Source organism: Bombina bombina, chromosome 2 (genome assembly GCF_027579735.1).
Source record: "Bombina bombina isolate aBomBom1 chromosome 2, aBomBom1.pri, whole genome shotgun sequence".
Classification (NCBI taxonomy): domain Eukaryota; kingdom Metazoa; phylum Chordata; class Amphibia; order Anura; family Bombinatoridae; genus Bombina; species Bombina bombina.
The window spans coordinates 765,112,334-765,130,270 of NC_069500.1; the positions used below are offsets into that span (position 1 = coordinate 765,112,334).

Consider the following 17,937-nt stretch of genomic DNA (forward strand, 5'->3'; position numbering starts at 1 on the left):
TAAGGTGGTTTTACGTACTAAACCTGGTTTTCTTCCGAAAGTTGTTTCTAACAAAAACATTAACCAGGAGATAGTCGTGCCTTCTTTGTGTCCGAATCCAGTTTCAAAGAAGGAACGTTTGTTGCACAATTTGGATGTTGTTCGTGCTCTAAAATTCTATTTAGATGCTACAAAGGATTTTAGACAAACATCTTCCTTGTTTGTTGTTTATTCTGGTAAAAGGAGAGGTCAAAAAGCAACTTCTACCTCTCTCTCTTTTTGGATTAAAAGCATCATCAGATTGGCTTATGAGACTGCCGGACGGCAGCCTCCTGAAAGAATCACAGCTCATTCCACTAGGGCTGTGGCTTCCACATGGGCCTTCAAGAACGAGGCTTCTGTTGATCAGATATGTAAGGCAGCGACTTGGTCTTCACTGCACACTTTTACTAAATTTTACAAGTTTGATACTTTTGCTTCTTCTGAGGCTATTTTTGGGAGAAAGGTTTTGCAAGCCGTGGTGCCTTCCATCTAGGTGACCTGATTTGCTCCCTCCCTTCATCCGTGTCCTAAAGCTTTGGTATTGGTTCCCACAAGTAAGGATGACGCCGTGGACCGGACACACCTATGTTGGAGAAAACAGAATTTATGTTTACCTGATAAATTACTTTCTCCAACGGTGTGTCCGGTCCACGGCCCGCCCTGGTTTTTTAATCAGGTCTGATAATTTATTTTCTTTAACTACAGTCACCACGGTATCATATGATTTCTCCTATGCAAATATTCCTCCTTTACGTCGGTCGAATGACTGGGGAAGGCGGAGCCTAGGAGGGATCATGTGACCAGCTTTGCTGGGCTCTTTGCCATTTCCTGTTGGGGAAGAGAATATCCCACAAGTAAGGATGACGCCGTGGACCGGACACACCGTTGGAGAAAGTAATTTATCAGGTAAACATAAATTCTGTTTTTACAAACTTTGCCTCTCATGGAGGTGGTGAAGCAAGTTGTGCTTGATTTTTTTTTTTGAGATTGGTGCTTCTAAGCATATTGAAGCCCAGTCCCTCTCTAAGTACAGTGTTTGTCTGAGGGATGTGAAGGGAGTATTGCCTGATGATGCCATGTTTTCACCTATAGGAAATCTATTCTAAGGCTCTCTGTAAATCGGTTGCAGGGATTCATCTGCTGCCTCTCTTTACAGATCAACATTATACTCCTCTACCATTACCTCTGCTGATATGTTTCAGTACTGGTTTGGCTGACTGCTATATGTGAATGGGTGTCTTACACGGTAACTATATACTTTTTATTATATATGACACTCTCAGCTATGGATTGGGCACTTTTTAAGTAAAGTTGTTATATATTGTTTGTATACATGCTTTGAGTCAGTAATTCAGTGCTCTTTTTTTAGCGACTTTATTTGAGGCTAAATATTTTACAAGGTTTTTTTTTTTTGGAGCTAGTAATTTATTTATAAATTAGGCTGCTAAGTATTATGTTAGTCTCATGGAATGTTGATAATCACATTTTATGCAGCTATAATAGAAGTATCCATTAGGCTTTATTTTGCGTTATTTTGTTTTTTTGTATATACAATCAAAATTCTTACCTGCTTTTTAGAGTGATAGGTGTATTAGAAATCCTCTTCTGCTTTGCATGTCGCAAATACGATGATGCTATTTATGTCATAGGGTGATGTGTTATTGTGTGCCTTTTTTTTTTTTTGTGCCAAAAATTTCCCGACAAAAAAATTTCCTGCTAAAATTGCCGTTATACGCTCAACCCCAGCTCATTCAGTGTTCTCAGTAAAGACTTAGGGAGCTTTCATGCAGCATTTTATGAATCGTTTTTCTTTTTTAAAAAATGTTTTCCCATTCTTTTAAGCCTGTATATATCATATATAGGACATGGATATAAATTTGCAGAATTAATTTATTTTTATTTTTTTCTAATTTTTGCAATTATGTCTCAAACTGAACCTGCCTCTGATGTTACCATATGATTTTCTATGAGTACAAATACGCACACTGTTATTCCATCTCAGTCTAAATGTACATAGCATTACTGCAGAAATGTAAGATTTTATTGCTACAGCTGTACAGACTGCAATGACTGCTATTTTGCCTTCAAATAAATGTTAAAGGTTTTTGCAACATTTTCCTAAACTTGGTGAATTAAGTACTGACCTTCAGCATACTGACGTATCCTCTACTGATGGGGTCTCCTCTGATTCATGTCAGAGACTGATATACACAAATATTTTTTATTTGTTAGAATATATTCGTTCTCTCTCTTAAAGGAAGTTTTGTTTACTTTGGGTCTTAAAAAGTCTAAATCTTCTGATGATAAAGCTAGTAATTGTCTAAATTCTGTATTTAAGACTACTGTTATTACTCCTGAAGTATTTCCTATTCCTGACACTATCTCTAATGTGATTGCTAAAGAATGGTCTAAGCCTGGTCCCTCTTTTAACCCTTCTTCTAGGTTTAAGAAATTGTATCCTTTACCTGTAGCCAAGGATCCTTTAGGAAGCTTGAATCTTATCCAAAAAGGGCATATTTACATTCTGGCAATATTCTTAGACCTGTTATATCTATAGGCTGATATTGCTGCTGCTTCTACTTTTTGGTTGGACAGTTTAGCACAGCAGTTATCTTCAGATTCTAAATCTAACATTATTTTTTTACTTCAACATGCAAATCATTTTATTTGTGATGCTATATTTAATGTTCGGAAGATCAATGTCAAATCCATGTCTTTAGCCATTCTAACTAGAAGAGCTGTATGGCTTAAATCTTGGAATGCTGACATGGTGTATATAACTCGATTATCTTCTCTCTCTTTTCAAGGTAAAAATATTTTTGGTTCACAATTGGATTCTATTATCTCCACTGTTACTTGGGGGTAAGGGAGTTTTTCTGCCCCAAGACAAGAAATCGAAGGATAAATTTAAAGCTCCCAATCGTTTTTGTTCTTTTCATCAGAATAGAGAACAGAAAACCACTCCTTCCCCTTAGGCCTCTGGCTCTAATTGTAGACCATCTCCCAATTGGAATAAATCCAAGCCTTATAAGAAACCAAATCCTGCCCCTAAACCTATATGAAGGTGCAGCCCTCAAGCCAGTTCTTCTGGTAGGGGGCAGACTAAAGCTATTTCAAAGAGTTTGGACAGTCTCTGTTCAAAATCAGTGGATTCAGAATATAATTTCTTAAGGGTGTCGAATAGGATTCAAAATAAGACTTCCTTTGGGAAGATTCTTTCTTACCCATGTAACGAAAAACCCAGTAAAAGCTTAAGTCTTTCTGAAATGTGTTTCAGATCTAGAATTTTCAGGGGTAATTTTCCCAGTTCCACAGCAGGAAAAATGATTGGGGTTTTTATTCAAATCTATTCAAAATTCTTTTAGACCTATTTTGGATCTGTAAACTTTAAATGGTTTTGTAAGAGTCTCAACTTTCAAGATGGTGACTATAAGAACTATTCTGCCTTTTGTTCAGCAAGGTCACTTTATGACCACAATAGACTTACAGGACGCTTACCTTCACAATCCGATTCATCCAGATCACTATCGTTTTCTGAGATTCTTTTTTCTAAACAAGCATTACCAATTTGTCGTTCTTCCGTTTGGCCTTGCAACAGCACCAAGAATATTCTTAATAGTTTTAGGTGCCCTTCTATCTGTAATCAGAGAGCAGGGTATTGCAGTGTTTCCTTATTTGGACAATATCTTGGTACTAGCTCCATAGATTTCCATATAGATTCCGTGTCCATGACTCTATCCCTAATAGAAAAGAGACGTTTGAGATTGGTTTCAGCTTGTCTAAACCTACAGTCTCTTATTATTCGCTTCAGTGGCTATGTGCATGGAAGTTTTAGGTCTCATGATTGCAGCATCGGACGCGATCCTTTTTGCTTGTTTTCATGAGACCTCTACAGTTTTGAATGTGGCACCAATGATGCAGGGATTATACTCCGTTATCACAACTGATTTACTTAAATCCCAACTCTCCACTCTCTCTGACTTGACCATCATCTTATTGTTTCAGGGGCCTCCTTTGTTTGTCCTACCTGGACTGTGATCATAACAGATGCACGTCTCTCAGGTTGGGGAGCTGTTTGGGGGTCTCTGACAGCACAAGGAGTTTGGAATCCTCGAGAGGCGAGGTTACCAATCTATATCTTAGAACTCTGTCCTATTTTCAGAGCTCTTCAGGCTTGCCCTCTATTAAGAGAGAATCGTATATTCGGTTTCAAACAGACAATGTCACAACAGTGGCATATGTCAATCATCAAGGGGGGAATCACAGTTTCCTAGCAATAAAAGAAGTATCTCTAATACTTTCTTAGGCGGAATCCAATTCTTGTCTAATCACTGCGATTCATATACCAGGTGTAGACAATTTGGAAGCGGATTATCTCAGCCGTCAGATTCTACATCCGGCGAGTAGTCTCTCCATCCAGATGTTTTTTATTAGATTGCGCAGATGTGGGGTCCTCCAGACATAGATCTGATGGCTTCTCGTCTAAACAAGAAACTTTCCAGGGATCCTCATGCGGAAATTATGAATGCTCTTGCAGTTCCATGATTTTACCAACCTGCTTACATTTCTCCAACATAGGTGTGTCCGGTCCACGGCGTCATCCTTACTTGTGGGATATTCTCTTCCCCAACAGGAAATGGCAAAGAGCCAGCAAAGCTGGTCACATGATCCCTCCTAGGCTCCGCCTACCCCAGTCATTCTCTTTGCCGTTGTACAGGCAACATCTCCACGGAGATGGCTTAGAGTTTTTTAGTGTTTAACTGTAGTTTTTATTATTCAATCAAGAGTTTGTTATTTTAAAATAGTGCTGGTATGTACTATTTACTCTGAAACAGAAAAGAGATGAAGATTTCTGTTTGTATGAGGAAAATGATTTTAGCAACCGTTACTAAAATCCATGGCTGTTCCACACAGGACTGTTGAGAGGAATTAACTTCAGTTGGGGGAACAGTGAGCAGTCTTTTGCTGCTTGAGGTATGACACATTCTAACAAGACGATGTAATGCTGGAAGCTGTCATTTTCCCTATGGGATCCGGTAAGCCATTTTTATTCAGACAGTAAATAAGGGCTTCACAAGGGTTTATTAAGACTGTAGACATTTTCTGGGCTAAATCGATCATATCTACACATATTTAGCCTTGAGGAATCATTTAATCTGGGTATTTTTTGTAAAATAATATCGGCAGGCACTGTTTTAGACACTTTATTCTATAGGGGCTTTCCCTAATCATAGTCGGAGCCTCATTTTCGCGCCGGTATGGCGCACTTGTTTTTGAGAACAGCATGGCATGCAGCTGCATGTGTGTGGAGCTCTGATACATAGAAAAGTCTTTCTGAAGGCATCATTTGGTATCGTATTCCCCTTTGGGCTTGGTTGGGTCTCAGCAAAGCAGATTCCAGGGACTGTAAAGGGGTTAAATATAAAAACGGCTCCGGTTCCGTTATTTTAAGGGTTAAAGCTTCCAAATTTGGTGTGCAATACTTTTAAGGCTTTAAGACACTGTGGTGAAATTTTGGTGAATTTTGAACAATTCCTTCATACTTTTTCGCAATTGCAGTAATAAATTGTGTTCAGTTTAAAATTTAAAGTGACAGTAACGGTTTTATTTTAAAACGTTTTTTGTGCTTTGTTATCAAGTTTATGCCTGTTTAACATGTCTGAACTACCAGATAGATTGTGTTCTGACTGTGGGGAAGCCAAGGTTCCTTCTCATTTAAATAGATGTGATTTATGTCATAAAAAATTTAGTAAAAATGATGCCCAAGATGATTCCTCAAGTGAGGGGAGTAAGTATTCTAATTCTGGGTTTGCTATTGTGGCGCGCAGAGCGCTTTGGTTAAAATCTTGGTCAGCGGATGCGTCTTCCAAGAACAAATTGCTTGACATTCCTTTCAAGGGGAAAACACTGTTTGGCCCTGACTTGAAAGAGATTATCTCTGATATCACTGGGGGCAAGGGCCACGCCCTTCCTCAGGATAGGTCTTTCAAGGCCAAAAATAAACCTAATTTTCGTCCCTTTCGCAGAAACGGACCAGCCCCAAGTGCTACGTCCTCTAAGCAGGAGGGTAATACTTCTCAAGCCAATCCAGCCTGGAGACCTATGCAAGGCTGGAACAAAGGAAAGCAGGCCAAGAAACCTGCCACTGCTCCCAAGACAGCATGAGATGCGGGCCCCCGATCCGGGACCGGATTTGGTGGGGGGCAGACTCTCTCTCTTCACTCAGGCTTGGGCAAGAGATGTTCTGGATCCTTGGGCGCTAGAAATAGTCTCCCAAGGTTATCTTCTGGAAGTGATTCATCCTGTTCCATTAAGAGAACGAGGGATGGGGTTCTACTCCAATCTGTTCGTAGTTCCCAAAAAAGAGGGAACGTTCAGACCAATCTTAGATCTCAAGATCCTAAACAAGTTTCTCAAGGTTCCATCGTCCAAAATGGAAACCATTCGAACAATCCTTCCATCCAGGAAGGTCAATTCTTGACCACGGTGGATTTAAAGGATGCGTATCTACATATTCCTGTCCACAAGGAACATCATCGGTTCCTAAGGTTCGCATTCCTGGACAAACATTACCAGTTTGTGGCGCTTCCTTTCGGATTAGCCACTGCTCCAAGGATTTTCTCAAAGGTACTAGGGTCCCTTCTGGCGGTGCTAAGACCAAGGGGCATTGCTGTAGTACCTTACTTGGACGACATTCTGATTCAAGCGTCGTCCCTTCCTCAAGCAAAGGCTCACACGGACATAGTCCTGGCCTTTCTCAGATCTCACGGATGGAAAGTGAACGTGGAAAAGAGTTCTCTATCTCCGTCGACAAGAGTTCCCTTCTTGGGAACAATAATAGACTCCTTAGAAATGAGGATTTTTCTGACAGAGACCAGAAAAACAAAACTTCTAAACTCTTGTCGGATACTTCATTCCGTTCCTCTTCCTTCCATAGCGCAGTGCATGGAAGTGATAGGTTTGATGGTAGCGGCAATGGACATAGTTCCTTTTGCGCGCATTCATCTAAGACCATTACAACTGTGTATGCTCAGTCAGTGGAATGGGGACTATACAGACTTGTCTCCGAAGATACAAGTAAATCAGAGGACCAGAGACTTACTCCGTTGGTGGCTGTCCCTGGACAACCTGTCACAAGGGGTGACCTCCCGCAGACCAGAGTGGGTCATTGTCACGACCGACGCCAGTCTGATGGGCTGGGGCGCGGTCTGGGGATCCCTGAAAGCTCAGGGTCTTTGGTCTCGGGAAGAATCTCTTCTACCGATAAATATTCTGGAACTGAGAGCGATATTCAATGCTCTCAAGGCTTGGCCTCAGCTAGCGAGGGCCAAGTTCATACGGTTTCAATCAGACAACATGACGACTGTTGCGTACATCAACCATCAGGGGGGAACAAGGAGTTCCCTGGCGATGGAAGAAGTGACCAGAATCATTCAATGGGCGGAGACTCGCTCCTGCCACCTGTCTGCAATCCACATTCCAGGAGTGGAAAATTGGGAAGCGGATTTTCTGAGTCATCAGACATTGCATCCGGGGGAGTGGGAACTCCATCCGGAAATCTTTGCCCAAATCACTCAACTGTGGGGCATTCCAGACATGGATCTGATGGCCTCTCGTCAGAACTTCAAGGTTCCTTGCTACGGGTCCAGATCCAGGGATCCTAAGGCGACTCTAGTAGATGCACTAGTAGCACCTTGGACCTTCAAACTAGCCTATGTATTCCCGCCGTTTCCTCTCATCCCCAGGCTGGTAGCCAGGATCAATCAGGAGAGGGCGTCGGTGATCTTGATAGCTCCTGCGTGGCCACGCAGGACTTGGTATGCAGATCTGGTGAATATGTCATCGGCTCCACCATGGAAGCTACCTTTGAGACGAGACCTTCTTGTTCAAGGTCCGTTCGAACATCCGAATCTGGTCCCACTCCAGCTGACTGCTTGGAGATTGAACGCTTGATCTTATCAAAGCGAGGGTTCTCAGATTCTGTTATTGATACTCTTGTTCAGGCCAGAAAGCCTGTAACTAGAAAAATTTACCACAAAATTTGGAAAAAATATATCTGTTGGTGTGAATCTAAAGGATTCCCTTGGGACAAGGTTAAGATTCCTAAGTGTCTATCCTTCCTTCGAGAAGGATTGGAAAAAGGATTATCTGCAAGTTCCTTGATGGGACAGATTTCTGCCTTGTCTGTGTTACTTCACAAAAAGCTGGCAGCTGTGCCAGATGTTCAAGCCTTTGTTCAGGCTCTGGTTAGAATCAAGCCTGTTTACAAACCTTTGACTCCTCCTTGGAGTCTCAACTTAGTTCTTTCAGTTCTTCAGGGGGTTCCGTTTGAACCCTTACATTCCGTTGATATTAAGTTATTATCTTGGAAAGTTTTGTTTTTGGTTGCAATTTCTTCTGCTAGAAGAGTTTCAGAATTATCTGCTCTGCAGTGTTCTCCTCCTTATCTGGTGTTCCATGCAGATAAGGTGGTTTTACGTACTAACCTGGTTTTCTTCCAAAAGTTGTTTCTAACAAAAACATTAACCAGGAGATAGTCGTGCCTTCTCTGTGTCCGAAACCAGTTTCGAAGAAGGAACGTTTGTTGCACAATTTGGATGTTGTTCGCGCTCTAAAATTCTATTTAGATGCTACAAAGGATTTTAGACAAACATCTTCCTTGTTTGTTGTTTATTCTGGTAAAAGGAGAGGTCAAAAAGCAACTTCTACCTCTCTCTCTTTTTGGATTAAAAGCATCATCAGATTGGCTTACGAGACTGCCGGACGGCAGCCTCCTGAAAGGATCACAGCTCCTTCCACTAGGGCTGTGGCTTCCACATGGGCCTTCAAGAACGAGGCTTCTGTTGATCAGATATGTAGGGCAGCGACTTGGTCTTCACTGCACTCTTTTACCAAATTTTACAAGTTTGATACTTTTGCTTCTTCTGAGGCTATTTTTGGGAGAAAGGTTTTGCAAGCCGTGGTGCCTTCCATTTAGGTGACCTGATTTGCTCCCTCCCTTCATCCGTGTCCTAAAGCTTTGGTATTGGTTCCCACAAGTAAGGATGACGCCGTGGACCGGACACACCTATGTTGGAGAAAACAGAATTTATGTTTACCTGATAAATTACTTTCTCCAACGGTGTGTCCGGTCCACGGCCCGCCCTGGTTTTTTAATCAGGTCTGATAATTTTTTTTTTTCTTTAACTACAGTCACCACGGTATCATATGGTTTCTCCTATGCAAATATTCCTCCTTAACGTCGGCCGAATGACTGGGGTAGGCGGAGCCTAGGAGGGATCATGTGACCAGCTTTGCTGGCTCTTTGCCATTTCCTGTTGGGGAAGAGAATATCCCACAAGTAAGGATGACGCCGTGGACCGGACACACCGTTGGAGAAAGTAATTTATCAGGTAAACATAAATTCTGTTTTTTTCACCTCTGGGAGTGATCTCAAAGATCATAATGGAGCAATCTTATGTGTTTCTGATAGCACCATCATGGCCTCAGAGGTTCTGGTGTGCGGATCTTGTCAAAATGTCCAATTGCCAGCTTTGGTCACTTCCTATAAGACCAGACCTTCTGTCTCAAGGCCCAGTTTTCCATCAGGATCTCAAATCTCTAAATTTGAAGACATGGAAATTGAACGCTTAGTTCTTAGTTATAAAGGTCAGAAATTGCCCAAGCACCAAGGGTGTAGCAAAACTTGTTTGCAGGTGTGCCAACTATTGGACCTGCACCAAGGTCCCAAGAAAACAGTCCAAAAATAAAAGTATCGCTGCACCACCAATTGTATTAAAACATCATGTTTTTATTTAGCCACTTTAAAACAGACTAAGGTCTGTTTTAAAGTGGCTAAATAAAAACATGATGTTTTAATACAATTGGTGGTGCAGCTATACTATTATTCCTAGTTCTTAGTTATAGACGTTTCTCTGACTCAGTAATTAACACTATAATACAGGCTTGTAAGTCTGTTTCAAGTAAGATCTATCATATCTATATTTCATGGTTTTCCACTCATAATAATTCTTGGCATTCTTTCAGAATTCCTAGGATTTTACAGTTTCTTCAGGATGGTTTGGATAAAGTTTTGTCTGCAAATACTTTAAAAGGACAAATTTCTGCTCTTTCTGTCTTATTTCACAGAAAGATTGCTAAACTTCCTGATATTCATTGTTTTGTTCAGGCTTTGATTCGTATCAAACCTGTTATTAAAGCTATTTCTTCTCCCTTGGAGTCTCAATTTAGTTTTGAATTTGAATTTTAGAGGCTCCTCCTTTTGAGCCTATGCATTCTCTGGATATTAAATTACTTTCTTGGAAAGTGTTATTTCTTTTGGCTATCTCTTCTGCTAGAAGAGTTTCTGAATTGTCTGCTCTCTCTTGTGAGTCTTCTTATCTGATTTTTCCATCAAGATACTTCATTTAAATTGTTGCCTTAAAGGGACATGAAACCCAAATTTTTTCTTTCATGATTTAGAAAGAGCATACAATTATAAACAACTTTCTAATTTACTTCTATTATCTAATTTGCTTCATCCTCTTGATATTCTTTGCTGAAAAGCATATCTAGATATGCTTAGTAGCTGCTGATTGGTAGCTGCACATAGATGCCTCCTGTGATTGGTTCACTGTGTGCATTGCTATTTCTTCATTAAAGTATATCTAAAGAATGAAGCAAATTAGGTAATAGAAGTAAATTGGAATGTTGTTTAAAATTGTATTCTCTACCTTAATCATGAAAGAAAATGTTTGGGTATAGTGCCCCTTTAAGTTGTGAATTCTAACAACATTAATAAGAAAATTGTTGTTCCTTCCTTGTGTCCTAATCCTAAGAATACTCTTGAAAGGTATTCTTTGGATGTGGTAAGAGCTTTGACATATTATGTTGAGGCTACTAAAGATTTTAGAAAGACTTCTAGTCTATTTGTTATTTTTTCTGGCTCCAGTAAAGGTCAGAAAGCCTCTGGCATCTTGGTTGAAACTACAGCTCATTCTACTAGATCAGTTGCCACTTCTTGGGCTTTCAAGAATGAAGCTTCAGTTGATCAAATTTGCAAAGCAGCAACTTGGTCTTCTTTGCATACTAACTTTTACCATTTTGATGTGTTTGCTTCTTTGGAAGCAGCCTTTGGTAGAAAGGTTCTTCAGGCAGTTGCCTCAGTTTAATTCTGGTGCCTTTTGATTTGAGTTTTTTTGAAATTTTTAATAAAACTTAATTATTGTTTTGCATTTAATTTCTCAGCGGATTTAGCTGTTGTTATTTTATCCTTCTCTAGTGACTCATGGATTTCCACATCTTGGGTATTATATCCCATACGTCACTAGCTCATGGACTCTTGTCACTTACATGAAAGAAAACATAATTTATGTAAGAACTTACCTTATGTCTTTCATAGTGGCAAGAGTCCATGAGACCCACCCTATTTTTTGTGGTTATGATTTTTTTGTATAAAGCACTTTATTTTTCCCAGTTCCTCTTTTTGTATGCTTTTTGCTTCTTCTTTTACACCTCACTTCTTGGCTACACTTTAACTAAGGTATGAGTGGGGTGGGAGGTGTATTTATAGGCCAGGGGTCAGCAACCTTCGGCTCCCAGATGTTTTGGAACTACATTTCCCACGATGCTGAGACACTCTTTAGGCTATCTGAGCATCATGGGAAATGTAGTTACAAAACATCTGGGAGCCGAAGGTTGCTAACCCCTGTTATAGGCATTTTGAGGTTTGGGAAACTTTGCCCCCTCCTGGTAGGAATGTATATCCCATACTTCACTAGCTCATGGACTCCTGCCACTATGAAATAAATTAATTTATCAGGTAAGTTCTTACATAAATTATGTTATTTGTATGCATGATAACCACTACTTATAATGCCGAAATGTTTGTACTGCTACATGTATAAATTGTTACATGTCAGGGGTTTCTACTTACGGTAGTAATGGGTTGTAGAGTATAGAATTTCTATGTCAACAAAGGTGAAATAATTGGGTTCATTTAATTCAACTTTTCCTGTATGCTTTAACTTAGTGACCCTCAAATATAGAGACCACTGAACTAGGCATATTATTTAGGGAAAAATTTGCTTTTATAACATTGGTGTGTTGAGTATGTGTGTGAGAGAATTTACTTTTACTTGAAAAAATGCCAAAGCTTTCTGAAATGTCACATATACTTTAATAAATTATGCTGTTCCGTATATTTTTTGTGTATATCTAGATAGATAGAGAATACGGTAACTTGAAATCTGTTGTGCCATAATATACTGTGTGCAAGCATAACTAGAAAAAGTCTGACTATATTATGTGTTTCAGTATCTATATGTTCAACATTTATTGGCGGTGGGGTGCATAGTTTTTCTACAATGTTTACTAAGCATATACTGAAGCCAAGAACTTTTTTTCATGCTTCAGCAACAATGTCAACTTATATGTTTGATGCAAACAAATAAATGAAACCCCATGTGTTTTGTGCTTGTGATAAATTTCTTGAAGGTTGGTGCATTATTTTGGGTAGTATCTTTGGCTAAAAAATGTCATACTCCCACGTCAAACTTTTTTTTTTTTCTTCAACACCTCAGCAACTCACAAAATATTCAACAGATTTTCTTCAAAACTATTTTGCCTCAGCATCGGAGTTAAAAGTACCACATTTAAACTTTTTTCCAGCATTTTAAGTATGTGAATATGTGGTTTACAATACAAAATATAATTCTTGAACAGACATTTGCTATAACTGCACTGTTGTGAAGTGAGAGTACATTTATGCTAGAAACATATACAATGAAACAAAACATTACAGTCTAGTCAAAATTAAACTTTCATGATTCAGATAGGGCATACAATTTTAAACTTTTATCATCAAATTTGTGTTGTTCTATTGGTATTCTTTGTTGAAAGCTAAACCTAGGTAGACTCCTATGCTAAATTCTAGACAGTGCTGTTTTATGTGTGCTCACTCACGTGGAGTTATTTATGAGTCAGCACTAATAAACATTCCGGAGTTGACTGTCCCTTTAAACATTGTTTTTTCTTTCTTTTTTTCTGGTCCTGATCTATAGTGTCATTACTTCTTTTCACACTGAGAAATATTTAATTTCTTCCTAAATTGCAGTAGGATTGATTGGAAAGCTCTTTTAATAAATTGAGATGGTTCAGTACTATTCTGTAAGTTTGAGGGAGGCACTACCCTACGGAATATTATTTTTATTTTCCATGTTAGATTTCCTACAAGCTTTGGGTCTATTTTAAATTACACTATATTTACACGGGAAGAGGTTCTTTTGAAAGGTTAATGAAAGATTACTTCACACAAGCAAATGATAAATAAAAAGTCTTTACCTCTAAAATGTCTGTTTTATATTTAAATGTTCTTTGTCTCCTGTAAAATATGTGCCATGTTGTTTGCAGTGGGTATGTTAACTTAAAGGGACACTAAACGCAATTTTTTTCTTTCATTATTCAGATAGAGAATGCAATTTTAAGCAACTTTCTAATTTACTCCCATTATTAATTTTTCTTCATTCTCTTGCTTTCTTTATTTGAAAAAGAAGGCATCTAGGCTAAAGAGCCATCCATTTTTTGGTTTAGAACCCTGGGCAGCACTTGTTTATTGGTGCTGTCCAATCAGCAAGGACAACCCAGGTTGTGAACCAAAAATGGTCCGGCTTCTAAACTTACATTCTTGCTTTTCAAATAAAGATAGCAAGAGAATGAAGAACAATTGATAATAGGAGTAAATTAGAAAGTTGCTTAAAATTGCATGCTCTATCTGAATCATGAAAGAAAATTTTTGGGTTCAATGTCCCTTTAATAATTATTTTCTCTCTGTCTTCAGTTCTGCTTCTGGATTAGGCTCTGGCTCCGGAGGAGGTAATGTGCCTACTATCCGCTTAGGAGAGGAGAATAAGGGGCACCAGATGCTGGTAAAGATGGGTAAGATATTACAGAATTTTATATATTTTACTTCATCATTCTTACAATTTACATTATGTAGAACAGTACTATGGCAAGTGGTAGCTGTCTGATTCCCCTGTGGGGCCCCCAGCTTCTATTGGTCATCTTTTATACTCACTCTTTTTAGATACTCACTTTCTGAGACACCAACTCCTACAGTATATGTACAAGAGCTCACATATACTAATGAGTCTGTGATTAGCTGATGGCAGTCAGATGATACAGGGAACCAGCAAACTGATGGACATTTGTATAACTGAAAAAAAATATTAATTTAAAATTCAGAGTAGGTGCAACTGTGGTGCTTTTAGTTGTTTTTTTTTTATGCAATTTTGGATTATGCAATTCTAATGTGTTAAAAAATACTCAAGTATATGCACTACTTATCTACTTCGTTCCTTCCAAATCAGCTGTGTGTAATACACTCGCACACACAGCCATTTTTATCATTTGGACTGTGGGACAAATTTAAGGGTTAAAAGTTTTGAAAGCAAAACTTTGGATGGCTCTGGAGTCATCACTGATCTAGCCCTCTATCTTTTCCTTTAGGATGGAGTGGGGCTGGAGGACTTGGAGCCAATGAACAAGGAATCCAAGATCCCATTAAAGGTGGTGACGTTCGAGACAAGTGGGACCAGTACAAAGGTGTAGGTGTCTCCCTAGATGATCCATATGAGAATTACCGCAGGAACAAAAGTTACTCCTTCATTGCCCGCATGAAAGCCAGGGATGAGAGTGAGTATCCAGTGGGTTGGTATAGATTTCCTGGGCATGCTGTACATATCATGTTTGTTGTGCTCATCTGCCATAACCTATGTTTTCAGAACAGTACACATGTTGGACATATAATAAATAAATACTAATATTTCTTATTGATTCCTTTTATTTTCTTTAATGCAGACTTTAAAGCAGGAGGACCATTTCCCCCTGGTTCAGGTCCTCAAGGCAATGGTAAGTATGATCACTTTTAATTCAGCTAAATAATTCAATTTATCTTCTGTAAAGGCTAAATAAGCCATAAATTTAGTGACAAGCAGATTATAAAGTTAAAATAACAGCATATTACAAATAGAGATGAATTGGCTGAGGCAGCCATTATACTACAAAGTATATTTTTAGCCTTTTTTTTGTTGTGTATTTGGGAGATAATACATAAGAAATATTTTTTTTACATAGGCCATTAATGCCAAAGTTATTTTTGATATACATTACTTATGATCTCAGAAAACTATTGGCTCCTGTTTTGGTTCGGAATTATTTCATCTAGGCTTTTGCAGCTTTTTTGGTCCTGTCATCGTGAAGCTTCATTGGAACAGTTATGATATTTATACTTTCTTCTGTTAAGTGTGATCAGTCCACGGGTCATCATTACTTGTGGGATATTAACTGCTCCCCTACAGGAAGTGCAAGAGGATTCACCCAGCAGAGTTGCTATATAGCTCCTCCCCTCTATGTCACCCCCAGTCATTCTCTTGCACCCAACGACTAGATAGGATGTGTGAGAGGACTATGGTGATATATTTAGTTTTTATATCTTCAATCAAAAGTTTGTTATTTTATAATAGCACCGGAGTGTGTTATTCCTTCTCTGGTAGAATTTGAAGAAGAATCTACCTGAGTTTTTCTATGATTTTAGCCGGAGTAGTTAAGATCATATTGCTGTTTCTCGGCCATCTGAGGAGAGGTAAACTTCAGATCAGGGGACAGCAGGCAGATTAATCTGCAAAGAGGTATGTAGCAGTTTATTATTTTCTGACATGGAATTGATGAGAAAATCCTGCCATACCGTTATAATGTAAACTCAGCCTTGAATGCAGTAGATGTAGCTGATATCAGGCTGTCATGTATGTATATTTTACACTTCAGTTTTCTGGGAAATGGTACTTCTCTGGCTTTTAAACTGTATACATAGACTTAACCTATTTTGCAGGGACTTGCAATAGGTTTTAAATGACAATTAATTATTGAGGTAAAACGTTTTTTTGCTGGCATGTAAAAACGTTTTTTTCTCTGAGGTACTGGGTGAAAAAATGTTTTGGGCACTTTTTTTCCACTTGGCAATAGTTTTGATTTAAATTAGAGCAGTTCACTGATCCCTCTCACTGTTATGTGTGTGGGGGAGGGGCCATTTTGGTGCTTTCACTATGCATCAGAAAAACTCAGTCAGAGGTTCATTTTCTTCCTGCATGATCCGGTTCATCTCTACAGAGTTCAGGGATCTCAAGAGTCTTTTTTGAGGGAAGTAATCATTCACAGCAGAGCTGTGCTGATTGTATTGACTGTGATATAAAAAACGTTTATTTGTGTATTTTTTTCTGCTGCCTGGGTTAGTTATCATTTGCTGAGGGGAACAATCCTTTGCTAAAACTGTATATTCTGACAAAGATTGATGCTATAACTTAATTATTTTATCTGTTATAATATTTTCTGTGCTTCTTAAAGGCACAGTTCGTTTTCATATTATTTGTAAATTACTTTGAAAAGTATTTCCAAGTTGCTGTTTATTTGCTAGTGTGTTAAACATGTCTGATTCAGAGGAATATCTCTGTGCTATATGTGTTAATGCCAAAGTGGAGCCCAATAGAAATTTATGTACTAAATGTATTGATGCTACTTTAAAAAAGTCAATCTGTACAAATTGAACATATTTCACCAAACAACGAGGGGAGAGTTATGCCGACTAACTCGCCTCACGTGTCAGTACCTGCATCTCCCGCTCAGGAGGTGCGTGATATTGTAGCGCCGAGTGCATCTGGGCGGCCATTACAAATCACATTACAAGATATGGCTACTGTTATGACTGAAGTTTTGGCTAAACTACCAGAACTAAGAGGTAAACGTGATCACTCTGGGATGAGAACAGAGTGCGCTGATAATGCAAGGGCCATGTCTGATACTGCGTCACAGTTTGCAGAACGTGAAGACGGAGAGCTTCATTCTGTGGGTGACGGTTCTGATCCAAATAAACTGGACTCAGACATTTCAAATTTTAAATTTAAGCTTGAGAACCTCCGTGTGTTACTAGGGGAGGTATTAGCGGCTCTGAATGATTGTAACACAGTTGCAATCCCAGAAAAAATGTGTAGGTTGGATAAATATTTTGCGGTACCGACGAGTACTGACGTTTTTCCTATACCTAAGAGACTTACTGACATTGTTACTAAGGAGTGGGATAGACCCGGTGTGCCTTTCTCACCCCCTCCTATATTCAGAAAAATGTTTCCAATAGACGCCGCCACACGGGACTTATGGCAAATGGTCCCTAAGGTGGAGGGAGCAGTTTCTACTTTAGCTAAGCGTACCACTATCCCAGTGGAGGATAGCTGTGCTTTTTCAGATCCAATGGATAAAAAATTAGAGGGTTACCTTAAGAAAATGTTTGTTCAACAAGGGTTTATATTGCAACCTCTTGCATGTATTGCGCCTGTCACGGCTGCAGCAGCATTTTGGTTTGAGTCTCTGGAAGAGACACTTCAATCATCCACACTAGATGACATCACACACAAACTTAAATTCCTTAAGTTAGCTAATTCATTTATTTCAGATGCCGTAGTACATTTAACTAAACTTGCGGCTAAAAATTCAGGATTCGCCATTCAGGCACGCAGAGCTCTGTGGCTAAAATCCTGGTCAGCTGATGTTACGTCTAAATCTAAATTGCTTAATATTCTTTTCAAAGGGCAGACCTTATTCGGGCCCGGCTTGAAAGAGATTATTGATGACATTACAGGAGGTAAAGGTCATGCCCTGCCTCAGGACAAGGCCAAAGCCAAGGCTAGACAGTCCAATTTTCGTTCCTTTTGTAATTTCAAAGCAGGAGCAGCATCAACTTCCTCTGCACCAAAACAGGAAGGAGCTGTTGCTCGCTACAGACAAGGCTGGAAACCTAACCAGTCCTGGAACAGGGGCAAACAGGCCAGAAAACCTGCTGCTGCCCCTAAGACAGCATGAATTGAGGGCCCCCGATCCGGGACCGGATCT

At 39.3% G+C, this 17,937-nt stretch overlaps 1 protein-coding gene across 2 annotated transcripts in view; it reads left to right on the forward strand.

Moving 5' to 3' along the window:
- Positions 1 to 17,937, forward strand: part of CHERP (calcium homeostasis endoplasmic reticulum protein) — a 102,356-nt gene that overhangs the window by 72,067 nt on the left and 12,352 nt on the right. For both annotated transcript variants that reach the window (XM_053702900.1, XM_053702902.1), the window contains exons 16-18: positions 13,838 to 13,935; positions 14,506 to 14,691; positions 14,857 to 14,907. In XM_053702900.1, the coding sequence (XP_053558875.1) occupies positions 13,838 to 13,935; positions 14,506 to 14,691; positions 14,857 to 14,907 (335 nt within the window). The remainder of the gene's footprint in view (positions 1 to 13,837; positions 13,936 to 14,505; positions 14,692 to 14,856; positions 14,908 to 17,937) is intronic.